Genomic DNA, 21264 nt, shown 5'->3' on the forward strand with positions numbered 1-21264 from the left:
TAAAGTTGGTATTTACTTATATTATATATTTACTTATTATTTATTTTTCTTTATATTGTGTATTTCTATTTCTTATACTTTCTATTTACTAATAATTTTATATTTTAAGATTGATTTACATTTTAAGATAGATGTTTAAATACTAATGTACTTTTTCCATTTTTTTAAATTGTGTATTTCCTTTTCTTATACTTTCTATTTACTTAATATCTATATTTTACATTTTAAGATAGATGTTTAATATTTAATGTACTCTTTCCAGTTTTTAAAAATTGTGCATTTACTTATTATTGTACATATAATTCGTATATTTATATATTAATAATATTTACTTATTATTTATTTTTCTATATATTGAGTATTTCTCTTTCTTATACTTTATATTTAGTTAATGTCTATATTTTATATTTTAAGATAGATGTTTAAATCTTTACGTATTTTTCCATTTTTAATGTAAAACGACAATGTTTAATAGAAAATCTTGGACAAATAGTCAAATAGTTATATTTATGTTTTTTTTTACTTCTTTTTTATTTTTCTTTATATTGTGTATTTCTATTTCTTATACTTTCTATTTACTAATAATTTTATATTTTAAAATTGATTTACATTTTAAGATAGATGTTTAAATGCTAATGTGCTTTTTCCATTTTTTAAAATTGTGTATTTCCTTTTCTTATACTTTCTATTTGCATAATATCTATATTTTACATTTTAAGATAGATGTTTAAATCTTAATATACTTTTTCCATTGTTTTTAAGTTGTGTATTTCTTTTTCTTATATTTTCTATTTACTTAATATCTATATTTTACATTTTAAGATAGATGTTTAATATTTATTATACTCTTTCCATTTTTTAAAAATTGTGCATTTACTTATTATTGTATATATAATTCGTATATTTATATATTTATAATATTTACTTATTATTTATTTTTTATATATTGAGTATTTCTCTTTCTTATACTTTATATTTAGTCAATGTCTATATTTTATATTTTAAGATAGATGTTTAAATCTTTACGTATTTTTCCATTTTTAATGTAAAACGGCAATGTTTAATAGAAAAACTTGGACAAATAGTCAAATAGTTATATTAATGTTTTTTTTCTTTTTTTTTATAAAATAGTAATGTTACATTATGAAGATAAACCGTTTTTTTAGTGAACAATGGTAATCTTATATATGTTTAATGTAGTTTTTCCATTTTTTATATGTTGTATGTTTACATATTATTGTTATTTTTAAATGTAAAATGGTAATTTTACATATGTTTAATGTAGTATTTCCATGTTTTATGTTGTATGTTTACATATTATTTATTATTTTCGAAATTATATATCATTTGTTTTTTACAAAATAGTAATGTTACATTATGGAGATAAGCCGTGTTTTTTTTAGTGAAAAATGGTAATCTTACATATATTTAATGTAGTTTTTCCATTTTTTATGTTGTATGTTTACATATTATTTTCTTAAAATAAAAATATATAATGGTAATCTTACATATGTTTAATGTAGTATTTCCAGTTTTATGTTGTATGTTTTACATATATTTATTATTTTCGAAATTATATATAATGTGTTTTGTTTTTTTTATAAAACGGTAATGTTACATTATGGAGATAAGCCGTCTTTTTTTTTTAGTGAAAAATAGTAATTATACATATGTTTAATGTAGTTTTTCTATTTTTTTATGCTGTATGTTTACATATTTTTTATAATTTTCAAAAATAAGTAATATTAAAATGTAAAACTCTATTTTATGCCACGTGTCATCTTTCGGGATTATATTTTATATTTACTTATTATTTATTTATTTTTATATTGTGTATTTATATTTCTTATACTTTCTATTTACTAATAATTTTATATTTTAAGATTGATTTACATTTTAAGATAGATGTTTAAATACTAATGTACTTTTTCCATTTTTTTAAATTGTGTATTTCCTTTTCTTATACTTTCTATTTGCATAATATCTATATTTTACATTTTAAGATAGATGTTTAAATCTTAATATATTTTTTCCATTGTTTTTAAGTTGTGTATTTCTTTTTCTTATACTTTCTATTTACTTAATATCTATATTTTACATTTTAAGATAGATGTTTAATATTTAATGTACTCTTTCCATTTTTTTAAAATTGTGCATTTACTTATTATTGTATATATAATTCGTATATTTATATATTTATAATATTTACTTATTATTTTTTTTATTGAGTATTTCTCTTTCTTATACTTTATATTTAGTTAATGTCTATATTTTATATTTTAAGATAGATGTTTAAATCTTTACGTATTTTTCCATTTTTAATGTAAAACGGAAATGTTTAATAGACGAACTTGGACAAATAGTCAAATAGTTATATTTATGTTTTTTTTTTCTTTTTTTTTTTATAAAATGGTAATGTTACATTATGAAGATAAACCGTTTTTTTAGTGAACAATGGTAATCTTACATATGTTTAATGTAAATTTTCCATTTTTTTATGTTGTATGTTTACATATTATTGTTATTTTTAAATGTAAAATGGTAATATTACATATGTTTAATGTAGTATTTCCATTTTTATGTTGTGTGTTTTACATATATTTATTATTTTCGAAATTATATATAATTTTTTTGTTTTATTTATAAAACCGGAATGTTACATTATGGAGATAAGCCGTCTTTTTTTAAGTGAAAAATAGTAATCTTACATATGTTTAATGTAGTTTTTCCATTTTTTTATGCTGTATGTTTACATATTTTTTACAATTTTCGAAAATAAGTAATACTTTATATTTAGTTAATGTCTATATTTTATATTTTAAGATAGATGTTTAAATCTTTACGTATTTTTCCATTTTTAATGTAAAACGGAAATGTTTAATAGACGAACTTGGACAAATAGTCAAATAGTTATATTTATGTTTTTTTTTCTTTTTTTTATAAAATGGTAATGTTACATTATGAAGATAAACCGTTTTTTTAGTGAACAATGGTAATCTTACATATGTTTAATGTAAATTTTCCATTTTTTATGTTGTATGTTTACATATTATTGTTATTTTAAATGTAAAATGGTAATCTTACATATGTTTAATGTAGTATTTCCATTTTTATGTTGTATGTTTTACATATATTTATTATTTTCGAAATTATATATAATTTTTTTTGTTTTTTTTTATAAAACGGGAATGTTACATTATGGAGATAAGCCGTCTTTTTTTAAGTGAAAAATAATAATCTTACATATGTTTAATGTAGTTTTTCCATTTTTTTTATGCTGTATGTTTACATATTTTTTACAATTTTCGAAAATAAGTAATATTAAAATGTAAAACTATATTTTATGCCACGTGTCAGATTTTGGGAGAAATTTTTTCCGCTGATGTGGACGCCCTATGGAGCCTCAAAAGCTCCCTTTTATTAGTAGAGATTTTTCCATTTTTAATGTAAAACGGAAATGTTTAATAGACGAACTTGGACAAATAGTCAAATAGTTATATTTATGTTTTTTTTTTCTTTTTTTTATAAAATAGTAATGTTACATTATGAAGATAAACCGTTTTTTTAGTGAACAATGGTAATCTTACATATGTTTAATGTAAATTTTCCATTTTTTATGTTGTATGTTTACATATTATTGTTATTTTTAAATGTAAAATGGTAATCTTACATATGTTTAATGTAGTATTTCCATTTTTATGTTGTATGTTTTACATATATTTATTATTTTCGAAATTATATATAATTTTTTTTGTTTTTTTTATAAAACGGAAATGTTACATTATGGAGATAAGCCGTCTTTTTTTAAGTGAAAAATAATAATCTTACATATGTTTAATGTAGTTTTTCCATTTTTTTATGCTGTATGTTTACATATTTTTTACAATTTTCGAAAATAAGTAATATTAAAATGTAAAACTATATTTTATGCCACGTGTCAGATTTTGTGAGAAATTTTTTCCGCTGATGTGGACGCCCTATGGAGCCTCAAAAGCTCCCTTTTATTAGTAGAGATTCTTATTAAGGAATTAAATTTTAATGTCAAAAAAATATAGCACCAATTAGATAATGACACATTGTATCATTGTCTTTCAAAAATAAATGAAACACTATTGGATAAGAACATGTGTTTTCTTTTTCTATACTTTCTTTCATGCTTTTTACTATTCTAATACTCCCTCCGTTTCAAATTATATAATGTTTTAGAAAGTTTAAATTATTTCAAAATATAAAATATTTTGAAGTTATAAGATTAACTTTAACTTTATCGAAAACTGTTCAACTAATAAAATTTTATAGTGTTTTTATAATTGGTTGAATGCTTTTAAAAATTATATTTACAAAAATGTAAACTTTTTTTTTATCTTTGTATACTTAAACCAAAACATCAAATATTGTGAAACATAATGAGTATTATATAAATTAAGAGTTGCTCTTACCAATGTGAATGCTCTAAGGTGGAAAATCAAAGTTGGCCTTTGGCAAAAATATCATAATTGCACAACAGCAAAAGGTTTATCTGTAGAAGAATTATATTGGAGTGGTGTTCAAAAAAGAAGAATTATATTGGAGTAAGGAAATTATATAAAACCTGGATTCGATGGCATCCAACTACACTCTATCATGTGGCCACCCGGATATGAAACCACGTTAAAAACTCAATTCATTCCACTGAAATATATACAACTTCTTCGGCAGCTATACTAACAACGCGTATTCAGACACATTTTGGTAACAGATAAAATGTTTGGCTAATCAGAATTAAAGTTTGTTGCTTGACAATATATATGATTCTCTCTAAAGCGTCCAAGGCAACATTTCCCAGAACATAAAAGCACACACAGAAGAGCGCTTACAGGCTCTAGAGGTCGAGGTCGAGGTCGAGTTGTTTCTTGTGAACCGACGTTAACTGTATTTTGACATACACCAGATGTAACCAAATTAGAAGTTGGGACCTCTGTTGGCTCCGTAGATTGCTTAAAAGGTTCCGCATTAAGACCACAGTCGTTAAACCCATAAGCTCTCCCTCCACCAGCAACCCCTTTCTACTGGCACAGTCATATCTTGAGATTCTAAAGACTTTTTACAAAATTAGATTTAGATCAAACTTACTGATCTATAAAAGCTAATTCCTGCTATCACATTCAAGACTAACTAGTTGCATCTGTAGCTGTTAATTATCTTCATTGGAACTCTTGTGTTGGTTTGTTTAGTTGTAGATGAAAAACTAATGAGCATTCATTCATCAATGGTTTCTTTTCAGGTATATTAGGATACCCAGTGTTAAAAGATGTTTCTTTTCGATTGCTGACCACAGTAAAAAGATCGAGACTGGAGTTTGCAGAGAAGAGATCTCTGTATAGTGGGAAATATAGACTGAAAAGAAGTATTATATTAGCAGCTATAGTCTCATAGTGAGACCTCGGATAAACGTAAATTTGCTCTACGAGCTAAGTAAGAAATATTCTAAACTTAATCAACAGAAAATATACACTAAAATTAATGGATATAAAGTACAGTCTACATACTAAAGAGTTATTAAACTTAAATGAACCGGGTCTACTTACTAAACATTAATGGACAGTATCTACTCTCTACATGCTAAACAGATGCTAAACGTTCAATGAACAGACACTAAATTGAAGTCAGTCGATTTCTTCAAAAAATTTGAACATATAAACAAGAGTCCTACCAAACCTTAATGAACAGAGAGATAAACGAGAGTCCTACTAAACCTTAATGAACAGAAACTATCAGACTAAACTCTTAGTGAACCGACACTAAACTGAAGTCGATGAATTTCTTCAAAGGCATGATTCTTCAAACTCAAGACTTTGTTTAGAGTTCTCTTAAAACGTGGGTTCATCCTCAACTTCAGAGACTCCTTGTCCGCAACAAGAACAGAGTCCTTCGTTGATTTCTTCATGGAAGTTGTTCGTCTGATTTTCAACTTCAACAACCTCAGCAGAAACGAGTTTAGGTTCTTCTCCTCTGTTTTCTTCTCTCCCTCTTCAACTTGTGGACGAGGAGGCAAAAACGGATGAAACAACAACTCATACGCGCTTCCCCTCTCCTCAGGATTCCTTGAGAAACACGTTTCGATAAAATCCTTTGCATGGGAAGGCAAACTCTGTAGGATCTTTGGAGCTTCACCACAACGGAGACGAGCAGCTATATCACTGACTTTAACACCTTCCCATGGAGCCACGCCCGTGTACATCTCCAGAACCAGACATCCCACCGACCATAAATCTAGGGTTTTGTTGGCGACGCCGTCACGGACCGACTCCGGCGGCATGTAATTCGGAGTACCAACCCACGGAAAATCACTCGCCCAGGAATGAGCAACTTGTCCTACTTCCAGACAGTTTCCAAAATCAGAAACCTTCAGCTCGTACCGTGATGTCGAAGAAGGGAACACAAGAAGATTGTCTGATTTCATGTCGCAGTGGACATAACCGTGGCCGTGGATCGAGACCAGACCTTCGAGAATCATCCGCGTGAAGTCCTTGATCAACGGTTCGGGAAGCTTTCTGTCGGGGTAAGTGTTCAAGAAAGCGTTTAAACTACCTTCGGAAGCGTACTCGAGAAGCAATTTGTAAACTCTGTTTCCGTAATTGCTGAGGCCTTCTTCGAGATAGTCTCCGAAACATGTGATGATCCTCGGATATCCTCTGAGTTCACGCAGAATCTGAAGCTCTCGGTTGAGATTGTCGTAGTCTTCCTCGTACGAGTTCTTTACGGCGGTGAGAAACGAAGAGCCGCCGTCGTCGGGATTAGTGTAGCGAACGAGATGAACGTAGCCGTAAGAACCTTCCCCAAGAAATTTGATGAATTCTTCGTTTGAATGCATCGTTTAAGTTTGCAGACGGACTTGCTTTTAGGGTTTCGAAATTGTATCGCTCTGGACAAAAAAAATTACACTGAAGAGTGAAATAGAAAGAAGATTGTGGAAGATATCGAAAAAGGAAATTGTAGCGAAAGAGAGGAGTGATTATCAGACTTTTATAGACTTAAGTCGGTGACTAGTATGCAAGAAAAAAGGAAATTTCAATTAACTGAAAAAAGGAAATTTCGATTAACTGAAAAAAGGAAATTTCGATTAACTGAAAAAAGGAAATTTGAAACCCCGATATAGGAGTAAAAACAAAAGGAAATCAACTTATTAAAGTTTGTACTACTTACAAATTTCGAATTACATAACAGTTTTTTTTTTAACTTTTTCATAAAAAATGGCTGACACGGTCTATTTATCCTCCTAAATATTATATAGCACCATACAAAGTTAAATTCTTATTTTATACCTTGAAAATTAAATACCAACTAAGATTTTGATCCGCGCTTAAAAGCGCGAGATTTTTTTATTGATAAATTTATTGTTTGTTAGTTCACTAATACATTTAAAACTACGCGTTCGGTTTCGATTCAGTTCTTTTTAGAGTTTTAGTTCGGTTTCGATTCGATTTTCGATTTTTGATTTTTTTATTCAAGAAATATAGAAACTGTTTAGTTATTTATTCATGTCACAAAAATTTAAAATATTTTATTTAACGTAAATCTTAGAAAATTTAGGAAATCTAGTTATATCACCTAACTAATTGATTAAATCATTGTTAAATAAATATATAGTAATATATTGTTGGTATAAATCTTAGATAAGATCAAAATATTAATAATCTAGTGAAAAGGTCTAACAACCTTTTATAAGTAGATTTTTCAAGAGTGCTTCCCTTTTAATAGTATAGATTTCTCCATAATATCAGTCTAATTTATATCTATCCCCAAATATTGCTTATTTCTGTTTGCGATTGAAACCAAAGACCAAAACCCCGCAGCAGGTAAAATGATTTAGAAACATATAATACTATTTAAGCAGAATTTTTCATAGGATTCTACCTTTATTGTGAGATAATTACAATATCATGCAATTCCTATATGTATGCATAGCATAATTGATTAATATTAACCAAATGATTAATTTAGGAAATATTTCAAAACTAAAAAATAATTATATATTTTCTTAACATACTATTATATTTATTATCCTAAAAATTATTTACATCAATTTCCTAAAAAAAGTACTCACTATAATTTCTTATATAATACTTTTTTTTGAGAATATTATTCTTTTGCAGTTTAGAGTTTTTTTTATAAACACTTAACTAAACACTATCTATATATTTATTAAAATAATAATGAAAAATTTTAAGTTAATTTTTGAAAATGAAAATTCACTATGTAAAATTGATATTATAAATATGTCAGAAATGCTAGAATATGTAAACAAATATGTTAACAAACAATCCATAAAATCTTTTAACTTAACATATCAAGAATATTTTTTGAAATTCGTCAGAACAAAATTATATTCCTCAGAAAAATATTGTTAAATATATTTTTATCACTAAAAATTATATCGAATTTTAAAACATTAAAAATCATTTAAAATAATGGAGGACGAGTCTAAATAGACAACCTATAATATTTTTATTCTAATATATATATAGAACTTTAGTTAAATTTAGGAAATTAATAATATTAACAAATTATATAAGTTAACATGCTATATATGGGTTATATTGTTAAATATATTTTTATCACTAAAAATTATATCGAGTTTTAAAACATTAAAAATCATTTAAAATAATGGAGGACGAGTCTAAATAGACAAACTATAATATTTTTATTCTAATATATATATAGAACTTTAGTTAAATTTAGGAAATTAATAATATTAACAAATTATATAAGTTAACATGCTATATATGGGTTATATACGGATCCTCGGATCTATCTGTTTGACCACGAATCTGGATCGTTTCTGAAAACACTGCTTGAAACTCAAAAATTATAATAAAACAACTTTAAAACTATGTGTATACTAATAAAAATTATAGATTCAAGCATATTTTATCAAAAGGATCAATAGAAAATTACATGAAATGATCATTGGCTCCCAATCACTCGTCTGAGACCAGCAAACAGTAATAAATTTAACATTTACTCTGACCTTACAGTGGATTCCCTCATCAATGCTGCATCGGGTACATGAAAGTTTTAGGCAATTTGGTATTTGGTAGATTCTCAAGATGTGAAGATCATAGAAAGTATTCCATTGAGCATGATTCAGATGGAAGATAGTAATGGCTGGCACTTCACAAATAATGGAAAAATACACAATTAAATTTGGATATCAGGTGGAACAAGTCTATCCTGACAAGAAAAAACTGCCATCAGTGATCGGTCCCGCGCTCATTTCGTTGAAAGTGTATTGCTGGAAAATATGACATCCACCGGAAAACAAAGCTTTTTCTATGGTAAATAGTGTCAGGATGTATAGCAGTTAAGAAAAATCTGCAAGGGAGGGGGATGCAAGGTGATGTGTATTGTATCAGATGTGGTGCACCAGAGAATCAAAAAACCATGTCCACCGGCGGTTCAAGTATCCATCGAAACAGATTTTTTTTCTTTTCAATCAATTTTCCCAAATATGGATCATCTGTTTTGGAGAGTTTCTCCGCAAATGGAAGATCACCAATTTGCATGGATATTATGATACATTTGAAAGGGACGAAACAACAAAGTTTTTAGTAATTTGGATATCGATCCCAAAGACACTTTAAAATTGGCAGAAACATAATCTTTACTTGGGGCAAAAGCACAATCATCAATTACACAGAGGGTAACTCAAAATACGGAGGCATGAGTCACGAATTTACCAGCCATACCAGGAAGATGGTGCTTTACGTATGGGTCATGAAAAGAATGAAAAATTTTCAGGAAAAAATTGGTATAGTATCTATCTATAAGGCTTTGACGGATTGATGAGGGCAAGAATCATTAGGGCTATTCTGTCTCCCCTTCACTCGGAGGTGATGTGATCATGGATCAGCTATTTGATGAAGATAGTAAGATCAAGGACAAGTCAGCTGATGAATAAAAATAATGATAATATTAGCTCTTTGAAAATCTAATCCATCTCCTGTGTGGACAAATGGACGGGTAATCCATTTGGAGACTGCTCCGTAAGTTGAGTCTACCGCTCTTCAATCCAAGCAACAACGTCATTGTGGATCTTGTCTGAGTTAGGATCCATGAAAAACACTGGTGTGTATGTGTCTTGTGTGTATACTCGAAAATATCGGGAAAGAGATGGTAATTTTCCTTCCTTTGCAGCCTAAAAATAGATTGAAAGTTAGAATAAAGTTAAAAATTATACATGGAAGAAATATATTTTAATAACTTACAATCTGTAGACGGTGATACATCATAGTTTTATATGTTTTACCATAATATAAATCCTAATTTAGAGTCTTTATTATATGTTAGAAGTCGTTTTAGAGTCTTTGCATGTTTAGGTACGTTTTAGAGAATTTTGGAAATTCTGGAGAAATTTGGATGATAAATAAAAGTGATGCTGAAAATATAAAAGCCGGAGTCTGTAATTACACTTGGTGGCGATCGATGCCCAACCTGACCAAGCAAACCGACATGTTTTAATGATGTTTCAAGAAATTGCAGTTTAGGCCACAATTTCAGACGTGATCTAGACCTATATATTCTATTATTAAACCACCGTTTAGAGTAGACTGCATTTACTTTTAGGGAGTTTATAGAGACATGTCAGAAGGCAACCATAGACTATAAACCAAATTCTGAATCTCATAATAAGAATCAGCAAACAAGTTGTCTTCTATCAAATACTCTTTGAACAATTTATCCCATGCATCCATGCAATTCTTAGGTAAATTATGACAAGTTTTGATAGTTATCATCCTACATGGTAGAGACAATTTAGTGAGACCTTTTCTACAACATGTGTAAATTGGCTAATTCACAGCATCTAAAATTTCATAAAAAAATTTTGCATTTAGGTTCTTCAACATTTCTAATTTTATCAGCTATTGAAGTAGTTTCTAAAAATGCATATGTAACCGTGTGGTGAACCCTATAATGATCTACCATCTGCTACTTCTGATGGTAACTATTTTATTATGGAAACGAATTGGTTCTTCATTATTACCAGCATCCTTAAAATTACGATTACAATTACAGCTACTAGTTTCATTCTCACCATAATCCTCTCCATGTTGAAACCAAATATAGTATTGTGGTGTAAAACATCTACTTACTAAATTGTTCCATACAATTTCACTATAGACAAGTTTTGTATTCTTACACTTCTGACATAGACATAACATCTTATTGGTTTCCTGCGTGATCGGTATACTACTAGCCTGGTGCATAAATATCTCTAAACTGGTGCATGAATATATCTGGACTATTGAGAATTTTTTTTCCGTCACTCTTTCGTTATAATCTTTGTGTATATACATCCAACTTCGTAACTTTTAAATTTTGCCATCATCAGACATTTGTTTTCTATCTTTCATGTTTTTGGATTTTTTTTTTGTTTGTGTGTTTCATTCTCAAGTGAAATGACATATTTATAGGAATTTTTTGTTATAGATAGGTAAGAATTTAACAACTGATAACCAACAAATGGTTTTACAAGAATTTTACATCTCTATATCAACTAATTTTCCACAAAATTTGTTAGGTATAGCCCATTACAAACACATTTCCACCAATGTTTTGAAAACTGGACCAGACATTGATTTGGCATTTTAGGTGGGTAAATGGTCGGACCGGTTCAACCGGATTTAAATTTTAATTTAATTTAATTAAATAACTCTATATATATGTATAACTATAAAACTATTTTTATAAAACTTTATATCATTTTTATAAACCTAAAATGAATTTTCTAAAAATAATATAATAGTTTAATTAAACTAATTTATTTAGATAGATATTAAAATGCAATATGAATTTTATGATTTTGTTTTTCAAAAATTGCAATTTTTTTTAACTTTCTAACTTAAATTTGAAAAACCGGATTTTAATATCAAATCGGGTCACTGGTTTTAGTGAGTTTGACCAGTTTTGATGGGTTTATCGGTTTAACTCAAATCCAGTTTTAGACAAATTGGAACCAGATAAAAGAACAAGTCACAGCCGGACCGGTCCGACCAGCTGTCCAGTCCGGTATGTTTTTCAAAACATTGGTTTCCACCTAACGTATTAGTTTCACTCGTACATTCGTTGTTAAAGAACGATAAACACATTCATCGTAAAATGGTAGTTACTGTACAACTCTTTTACAACAAATCTTTTTATACGTAAGAATTTCGTCGTAAAGTTACATGTATTAGACTACGAAATACTTTCCTTGTAAAGTTACTCGAATCACGACGATTATCTTTCTCGTCATAACATCCACGTCACCTCGACATTAATTTACGACGATCCAAATTTGTTGTAACCTTATGCGCATGTTTTCGCGTAATGGGGGTACAAAACACAAGAGCTAGCCTATCACTCTTACATGCAGAATTTGAAGCTCTCATCGGGCAATGGATTGCATGAAAACTCACTGAGAATTTTATGTGAATTTATGCAATAGATTTTTCTTAGTTGGTGAAGATAGTTTCGGAACTAGAAGACTAACCCACTTTTGTAACTCACTTGGAAGAAATACAAAAACTGAAGAAAAGTTTAAGCACATTTGAGATTATACATGTACACCATACTCAAAACATAAAGATGAAAAAATTTGGATGCAATGCTCAGAATCATTACTTTGCTTACAAAGACACAAAGTCTTGGTTAGAAAAATAATGATCAAATCTGTTTATATTGACGACAAATTTCTTTTGGGTTTTTGGACTAGATAGCAAAAAATATAGAAGTATATTAGGTAAGTGGATAAGATACTGTGCATTTTTCAGTAATACCGAGAGTGTCCTTGGTCATATAAAAAAGAAATACAATTGGAAAATTAAAGAATCTGAAGAGACGGTTGCAGAGAGAGAGAGAGAGTGTGATAATAATGCAAAGAATCAGAATGTTCAAAAACTTTTTCTCTTGACTGCAAAAACCCAAAGAGGTTTGATATAAATTTGTTTCTTAGTATATCGTCTCGTTCTGAACCAATATCTCATTTCTTAGTTCTGTCTGCAAAATCTCTTTTACCAATCCGTAATGGTTGCTTCAAGATTAGTCGATTTTCCAGAAGACATAGTAGATGGAACATAAGTGGATTTACCTCAGATGATGTTCGCGTATGGAGAGGAACCAGCGGGCGTTAAGGTTCTGAGTTACCAGTCTTCCCGATCAATCAATACCATCCTTAATGCTCTGAACGAAGATGAGATCCGGTATCTCAGAGAGTCATCTTATGAGATGAAGTATCCTATATTTGTAACCGGTTAATTCTGTCTCGTTAATGCAATTTCAGATTTCGGGCGCCCTTTGTCACGAAGAAAATTCTTCCCTACCAAGGGGTGGTCGGCTGGGTGAAAACAACCATCAATTCACTCCACTAGCACGTGAAGATATTGAAGTAAGGATTCAATAATGTAGATATGCACACTACTTTCAAATATCCAGTTACTAATATTAAAATCCGGAGAAAAATATATGTTTCCCTCTACCTCTTGGCTTCGTTAATATGGTAAATCTAACATCCAAGTTTCGTTATTTGACAGAGAACGGACGCAGCTGAACAGGAAACCATGATCCTATGGCGTCGAGCACTCCCCACCTTACGTTCATAACAGCGACCAACATTTTCTAAAATATCTTGCTTTGAATCCCATTTCGGACAAACAATTAGTAAAATATCTTACAACTCTTCTCTCTTCAATTATTAAAGCTATATCCGGTTTCAAGCTCTTATATCATCAATTACCATCAATCTATCCGGTTTCAAAACGTAGTTTGTGTTTCCATACAGTATCAATAGAACTTAATTTTTTTGGCATCAGCCCTGGTAGCAGATAACACATACGTAATGAAAAAGTTTTAGCTCGAGGGCAAAATTGGCATCTCAGCGCATAAATAACATAGTTTACTAATTATTTTACAAAAATGCACACTTTTGAAATTACCATCTACAATTTGTATATTGAGCTAAATAGGCCTTTCTTTTTAACCAATCACCACTATAAAAGATGATGCTCAACCGAGGATGATTCCAAGTGTCCATGAAAGATGTGAAAGCAATATATCATTAAAGCCCATTCCAGAAGCAAGTAGACAACATGTCGCATAACCACACTATAATCAGCAATAGTCGCTTATGTGCTAACATGAGTGTCATTCCATTCCATTTTGAATTTGAAGGTTACTCTCATTTCAAGGACGTACGTTGTTCAACTTAAAATTGTTTGTCAATAAATAAATTTAGTTAACTCAAGCTGTTGTAACTGACGAAGCCTTTCGGCCAAAACCGAAACTTACAATTGCCCGAAGCTTTTATACATTTTAATTTGAGTATTGTTTAATCTGAATTCGGCGCGTATGAGTTGAGGGTACTCGGTGGTAAATTATTTGAAAGACTTTTATTAATTGATCAAGCGACTAATTACATAGGAGAAATATTTTTGGTAGTTTGTAAATCATAATTATCAAACATTAAAGAAACAAGTTTCATCAAGTAAATAAAGCTCGTCTCATCAGGGTTTCCACCTGATCTTTGGGTCCTATGTGATGAGACTTGTATCTCTCTACCAAATAATATCAGTTTTAAAGCAGCCGTGGAAAGAAATGTTTCAAAGGGACTAAAGCCCACAAAGCAGCCCAAAACAGAAATTGAATAAAAGGTCTCACAAAACAATTTTTAGGGTTTAAGAAGAAAACTCCATAGAGAGAGAGAGAGAAACGCAATGGGGAAGACGACGTACAAGCGGTTGAAGGGGAGCCAGAGCTTCAGGCAGAGGCTACTTCTCTCGACCCTTTCTTCAACGCCTATCATCATCGATGAGATTCGAGCTGACGACATGATTCCCGGCCTCCTCCGTCACGAGATGTCTCTCCTCCGCCTCTTCGAGACTGTCTCCGATGACTGCGTCGTTGAGGTTAATGAGACCGGTTAGTACCTATTCTAAAGATGGTTGCTTTCTTCAGTTCAGAGTTGCCCATCTTAGGACACGGAGTCAAAATCTTAAGATACTTACATTGTTCTGTAATTGAAGTCTGAAGTGTGGAAGCATCATTCAGTTTGAATTATATTATTGAACACTTAACTGAAAAACTTTGATATTTTTTCTGTCTGAATTGGTCACTGTGGCAGGGACTCGGTTGAAGTACAAGCCTGGAATAATAATGGGAGGGAAGAACTTGGTTCACAATTGTGCCCTGACTAGATCCATGGGCTATTATCTGGAGCCTTTACTTTTGTTAGGATTATTTGGAAAGAAGCCACTTTCGATTAGGCTTAGAGGTGTTACAGATGATCCAAAGGACCCTAGCGTTGACACATTCCGTAACGCTTCTTTACACATCTTAAAGCGTTTTGGAGTCCCTTCTGAAGGTTTAGACCTTAAAATCGAAGCCCGTGGAGTTGCTCCAGAGGGAGGTGGAGAAGTTGTTCTAACTGTTCCAAATGTTCAGACTCTAACCGTCTGTGCTTTCTTCTTCTTCTTCTCTTTTTTGTTTTCTCTCCTTGTTCACTTCATTGCAGACTTTTTCTTTATCTATTTTATATTTCTCTGCTTCAGGCGGTCCAGTGGGTAGAAGAAGGAATGGTGAAGAGGATACGTGGTTGGACTTTCTCTGCAAGAGTTTCTAGTGACTTTGAACATTCCATGAGATTCGCGGCTCGTGGTATCTTCAACAACCTCTTGCCTGATGTTCACATCTTCAACGATCACAAATCTGGGCCTCAAGCTGGAAAGTAAGTAAGAATGATTTCAACTTTGAGCAAAGAAAAAGAGATATATTTGATTTAAAAATATCTCATTTACTTTTGACACTGCAGATCACCTGGATACGGAATAACATTGGTAGCAGAAACCATAGAAGGGTGTTACATCTCTGCAGATACAACAGTGTCTTGTGGAAGAACAGATGAGACGGGAGAGGTCGATGAAGAGAAGCAAGAGAGAAAACCAGCAGAAGACACTGGAGTTGAAATAGCTTCATGGCTTCTTCAGGAGATTGAGAAAGGTGGAGTTGTTGATTCAACACACCAGGTACGTTTTCTAATGATTAACATAATAAACACCAAGATCGATCGCTTACAAAGTAAAGACTTTTAGGTGAGTATTGTTGATTGTCTGTTTTCTTAATAGGGATTGTTGTTTATACTATGTGCTTTATGCCAACAAGACGTGTCAAAGGTTCGAGTGGGACCGTTATCTCCTTATGGAGTTGAGACGTTGAGGAACTTAAAGGAGTTTTTGGGAGTTACTTTTAGCTTCAGACCTGATCCTTCGACATCAACTGTGGTACTCACTTGCGTTGGAAGTGGTTTGGTTAACCTCTCTAGAAAGCTGTCTTGATTTCTCACCTTGTTACACAATCAAACCAGCTTTGCAGGTTTGTCTGAAGGAAAACGCTCTCTGTTGTTTAAATGGATGTGTTATAATTTATGACATACTTTTGGGTAACTCATGATTATCCTGTATTTTTCTTTCACTCCTTAAATCTCTTAAGCTCGGGCTTTTATTTTTCTGAAAGAGGAATGTGATAATGGAATTCACAAAGCATAGAGCTACATAGGCTTTGGATTAGGGCGTTCAGGTCTTCGGGTTGGGTCGGCCGGTTCTTTTCGGGTCCGTGTTTTTTCCGGTCTTAAATATTTAGACTCAATAGGTACTTAGAAATTTTCTGTTCGGATCTGGGTCGGTTCTTCTTGGGTCCGGGTCGGTTCTTCTCGGGTCTATAATTAAAATACCCGTAATTTTTTAGGTCTATATCAGGCCGGGTTCGGGTATTTAGGATTTGAAAAAGACATGACATATCCAATTCTATCAAATTTAGTTGACATTTATCATATATATCTAAAATTTTGCAAAATAACTTAAATGAAACTATTAATAATTAAATAATTTTTAAACTCTAAATTTTACATTTTAAAGCTTCATACTCCCTCTTTTCTTAAAAGTAAGATTTTTTAGATTTATTTTTTGTTCCAAAATGATAGATTTTCTAAAAATTTAAGGTATAGTAGTTAATGTTGAAAAGTTGTATACTTTTAAGAAACATTAATTGAAAATATTTGAATTAGTTGAATATTATTGGTTGATATTTATTGGAAAATGTATAGTAAAATAAATGATAAATTAAATTGTAAAAAATTAATTGTTTCCTTAATATGTGTAAATTCTCTAGAAAATCTTCTTTCAGGAACAGAAGGAGTATTACTTAAAAATGTTATAAAATAATAACAAATATTGTTAACAAAAGATATTTCAACTAAATCATAAAATAATATATAAATATATATATATATAATAAAACATAAAACATCGTAGTTTTAGATATACATGTTTTAAGTCAGGTACAAATCGGTTCTTATCGGGTCCGGGTCTATTTGGGTTGGTTCCTTTTGATTCTGGTTTATTCGGTTAGAAAAAAATTAGACCCAAAAAGTACTTTTAAATTTTCGGTCTGTTTCCGAGTCAGGTATTTTTAAGTCGGTTCGAGTTTTCGGGTCCAGGTTAAAATGCTCTTCCCTGCTTTGGATTGAAATAGAAGATAGAAACCAACTAAGATTGAGAGAATGTTGATACTTAGTCTCTTTCCTTCCTCTGAACATGGATCACTCTCATCAGCACTGAGTTTCTTGTTGGTTATTCGTTTCACTTTTGCCATGTTTGACTCAAAATTCAATATTTATCTTCAATAATACAGTAAACAGAAATGGGGTTAAGCTAATGTAAGATATAAACAGAGTTTGAGGCAATACAAACAGAAATAAGAATGGCTTATTAAACCCTGTTAAAAGAAACTAACTCTTACAAACTACGGAAAAAATAAAGCGTCATTACTAAGAGAATGAATTACAGAAACCACATGTCGTCTACCTTTCTTTCACGAAACTGCTGTTAGATTTTGATCGTTTGAGTTGCCACGGAGGTAAGCAGCCTCGGTGATTGTAGGAGTAACGATGATGTTGAAAACTGTTTTTGTCTCATGGAGATGGAAGACAAACAGTTGAATGAGCTTCTAAGACTTTTTTTTGACTAAAACTATGTACAACAAACCGTTTTCATAAAACTTAACACTGAAATTAAAAAAAGTACATCCCATTTAAAACTTAAAAGTCAAGAACATCACTGTAATAAACTTAAAAGTATATCAATTTCAAAAACTGATTATTTCAATAAAAATGGAATTCTACATCCCATTCAATCAATATATACTAATAAAAATTAAATGTATAAACTATTAAAAACGTCGACATATGATTTTGGTTTTCATGGTTTTTTTTTTGGACCTGCAATAGGGTAAAAACGAAAATAAGTAACATGTAGTAAATAAAACTATAGGAAATACCTAATAGTTAGTTGTCTCCCACTCAACACTTTATTATAGTTATTTAGCTTGACTTTTGGAGGTTGTGTTTGGCTAATAATGATCAAAGTGACCACTTGGTTGTATGCAAGTGTCCACTTCATTTGTGCTCATCTGGTACCAAGCGCCAATGAAGCTTCTGATGGCCTCATCTCCTCTGTTCCATTGATTCTTCAATCTTTCTCTAGCGACCTCAATTCCATGCATCCTATGCTGAAGATTCCCAATATTGCGCTGTTGCATTACAAGTCTTGCATGTGTTGTTTCTGAGATGTCCTTCAGCTCCTGGTAGACATCTTCTTTCAGCAAGTCTTGAGAGAGAGTGATCTCATCAAGCTTATCACGTAGTGACTTCTCGATAACCAGCTTGCTTGGTCATGCTGTGTGGTCGCCGTCGATCGATGGTCGAGTCCTTTTGTCGATCGATGGTGACGATTCTGATTGAGAATCGAGTTGTATCTGAATTATAACCATCTCCTGTTACAAAGTGTCCAGGCGTGTGGTCAAGAAATCTTTGCTATCACGTAGTGGGTAGTAAACACCATCAAGCCGATAGGTGAATGATTGTAGCCTTTCTTCGAATGGTGCTAAGTGAGCGTCAATCAATGCTTGGATGCTAGCGTCGATCGATGTTTGAGTGCGAGTGTCGATCGATGTTGGTCTTCCTTCGCCGACTCCATGCTGTTTCTGAAGCATGGCTAGGTCTTGATTCATCTCCTCCGTGCATGTGGTTAACCAGCCGATACTGTTGTCGAATGGGTAGTAGACATCATCATGCTTCTTTGAATGATAATCATCTCAAGTTCTGATAACTCTTTAGATCTCTTCTACTAGCTCATCAATATATGCTTTGCTGTAGCTGTCCTTTGCTCGTGTGACCAAACCGTCGGTCGATGAAAAGGGTCGCTTGTCGATCAATGGTCGAATAACAGATTCTTCCTTCAGTTGGCAAAAGAGATCGGATCCATGCATGGCAAAAACTTCTGCAAAATCTTCTTTGAAGACATTTAAGATACTCCCATCCATTCCTCGTGCTCTTTCTGCTGAATCTCTGAAAATACCAATTTCATTAGGAATTAGATCATAATCAGTATTATTATTCAAATGTTCTTGAGATATATGTTTGTAACGAATGATGATCGATGGGTTGTTTCTGATGTTGATTGTCGACGGCTGGCGGCTGAGACGGATTCCTGATTGATAGGTTAGGGCAAAGGGTGTTGCCCCTGCTCCTCTCTGGTTTCGGGTTTCGCCGTCGATCGATGTTAACGTCGCGTATGCAGATGATCTATGGAGAAGTCCTTGATCATCCATGGCCAGACCATGGTACTCAATGTTTTCTTCTCTGTGGTAGTCCTCGTCATACTCATCAGATCTCGTCTCTGGTAGTTCTGTCTCGACTGCGGAGCTCTTGTAAAGGCTCTCATCTGCACAACTACCTATTGAATAATCGCCCTGTCTGCTGATCGTGTCACCGTAGTGGTAATCAATCGTTGTCTGAGGCTGTGTAGCAACGTCAAAGCGCGGATAGCAGTGTCATGGCAAAGTGAAAGTCTCATTCGCATGGCTGTTGTCGATCGATTCTAGTGACGTGTTGTCGATCGGTGGATGAATGTCTCCGTCAATCGATGGTGGGATCTCGCTGTCAATCGTTCCTGAATACTCGGTTTCGTATTCATCCTCATTATTGCAGTGGCATGCTGCAATGAATCCGGTGTTAGCCCAGTGTCAGATGTCCATGGCCTCATAACTCTGATTGGATCAGAGTGGACGTCAGGATTTATCCGTGTTAGACACAGCTGATTTGTCTGCATGTTGAAAACTGCTCCAACATTAGCCATGAAAGCTCTCCAAAGCAGTAGAGAATGATTGTTGTTCTGGTTGTTGTCCGGACATGGAAGTCAACTAGAACAAGTGTGTTTCCAATCTGCACCTCAAGGTCTCTGATGATTCCTCATGAGTTCCTCGTAGAATGATCCACGAAAGTGAATGAATCCTGCTAAGGCTCTATATTCAAACTCAGATGGTCTGCCATTACCTTGGGTAGAATGCTGACGTATAAACCTGTGTCACACAACACACATGGAAATTCAATGCCTTTAACCAAGCAAGGCACTGCAAATTTCTCAAGATCACTCTTCTTCTTCAATGTGATCCGCTGCTTCATCTTATCTCTGATCTGATCGAAGAGGCTATGTATATCCTGCTCAGTTTCCTTGGTTTCCCTGAAAAACATCCACAACATGTGGGTAAAGTAAGCCTCCTCGAATGTCTTTTCCAAGGGTATCCTGAGAACTCTTTTGGTGAAGCTATCCATCTCCTTCTCATTAATACCTCGCTTGAGATGCTTAGGAACTTTTTCCTTTTTTTCCTCAAGGTTCTCCTCTCAGAATTCTGATCAACTTGCATCGGCTCTAGTACATCAACAGAAAGTTGTTCGAAGTTATCAGCCATGTGTTCTGAAGGTTGAGATGGGTTTCTGAGTGTATTCAGTCGTGATACGTCTATCTTTGGTAACTACACTCGGTAGGTCAAGAGTGGTTGTCGATCGATGCTAGGTGCATTGTGTCAATCATCAGTGGAGTCTAGATGTCGATCGGCAGCTGGATCCTCTTGTCGATCGATCTCAAACTTCATGATACGGAAGGGTTTTGGGTGGATGAGGTTTTTTGGCTATGAACTCCTCGTGAGTTAGGATTCTAACTGTCGTGCATGTTGTAACCTCCTTTGTCGATCGATGTGGAGAAACTGATGTCGATCGATGTGGGTCAGTCTCTGTAGGTCGATGCTCGCTTGGTATTGATCGACACCAATGTAAACCGCCAAAACTCATGGAGCTTTCCACTTGGAAATCGACCTCTTGGAGCTTCTCCTCCTTAATCATTTGCCAGAAATCATCAT

The 21264-nt window shown here is 32.3% G+C and overlaps 2 protein-coding genes across 2 annotated transcripts; one reads left to right on the top strand and one right to left on the bottom strand.

Moving 5' to 3' along the window:
- Nucleotides 1-3879: 3879 nt before the first annotated feature.
- Nucleotides 3880-14657, bottom strand: LOC103843918 (mitogen-activated protein kinase kinase kinase 17). Its single transcript, XM_033281722.1, has one exon. It carries the CDS (start codon nucleotides 6851-6853, stop codon nucleotides 5759-5761), a length of 1095 nt encoding a protein of 364 aa, XP_033137613.1. The 5' UTR covers nucleotides 6854-14657; the 3' UTR covers nucleotides 3880-5758.
- A 20-nt stretch (nucleotides 14658-14677) lies between these two features.
- LOC103843917 (probable RNA 3'-terminal phosphate cyclase-like protein) lies at nucleotides 14678-16523 on the top strand. The gene is made up of 5 exons (XM_009120690.3): nucleotides 14678-14934; nucleotides 15137-15465; nucleotides 15564-15739; nucleotides 15824-16037; nucleotides 16137-16523. Exons 1-5 carry the CDS (start codon nucleotides 14730-14732, stop codon nucleotides 16344-16346), a joined length of 1134 nt encoding a protein of 377 aa, XP_009118938.1. The 5' UTR covers nucleotides 14678-14729; the 3' UTR covers nucleotides 16347-16523.
- Nucleotides 16524-21264: the final 4741 nt, after the last annotated feature.

Source organism: Brassica rapa, chromosome A10 (assembly GCF_000309985.2).
Source record: "Brassica rapa cultivar Chiifu-401-42 chromosome A10, CAAS_Brap_v3.01, whole genome shotgun sequence".
NCBI lineage: Eukaryota > Viridiplantae > Streptophyta > Magnoliopsida > Brassicales > Brassicaceae > Brassica > Brassica rapa.

What these genes read in the sequence shown, in the direction of transcription:
- LOC103843917 (XM_009120690.3), top strand. Translation starts at nt 14,730, where the DNA reads ATGGGGAAGACGACGTACAAGCGGTTGAAGGGGAGCCAGAGCTTCAGG. An exon ending in CAAATGTTCAGACTCTAACC is followed by an intron (nt 15,466 to 15,563) that starts GTCTGTGCTTTC and finishes TCTCTGCTTCAG; the next exon opens with GCGGTCCAGTGGGTAGAAGA. An exon ending in TCTGGGCCTCAAGCTGGAAA is followed by an intron (nt 15,740 to 15,823) that starts GTAAGTAAGAAT and finishes TTGACACTGCAG; the next exon opens with ATCACCTGGATACGGAATAA.
- LOC103843918 (XM_033281722.1), bottom strand. Translation starts at nt 6,853, where the DNA reads ATGCATTCAAACGAAGAATTCATCAAATTTCTTGGGGAAGGTTCTTAC.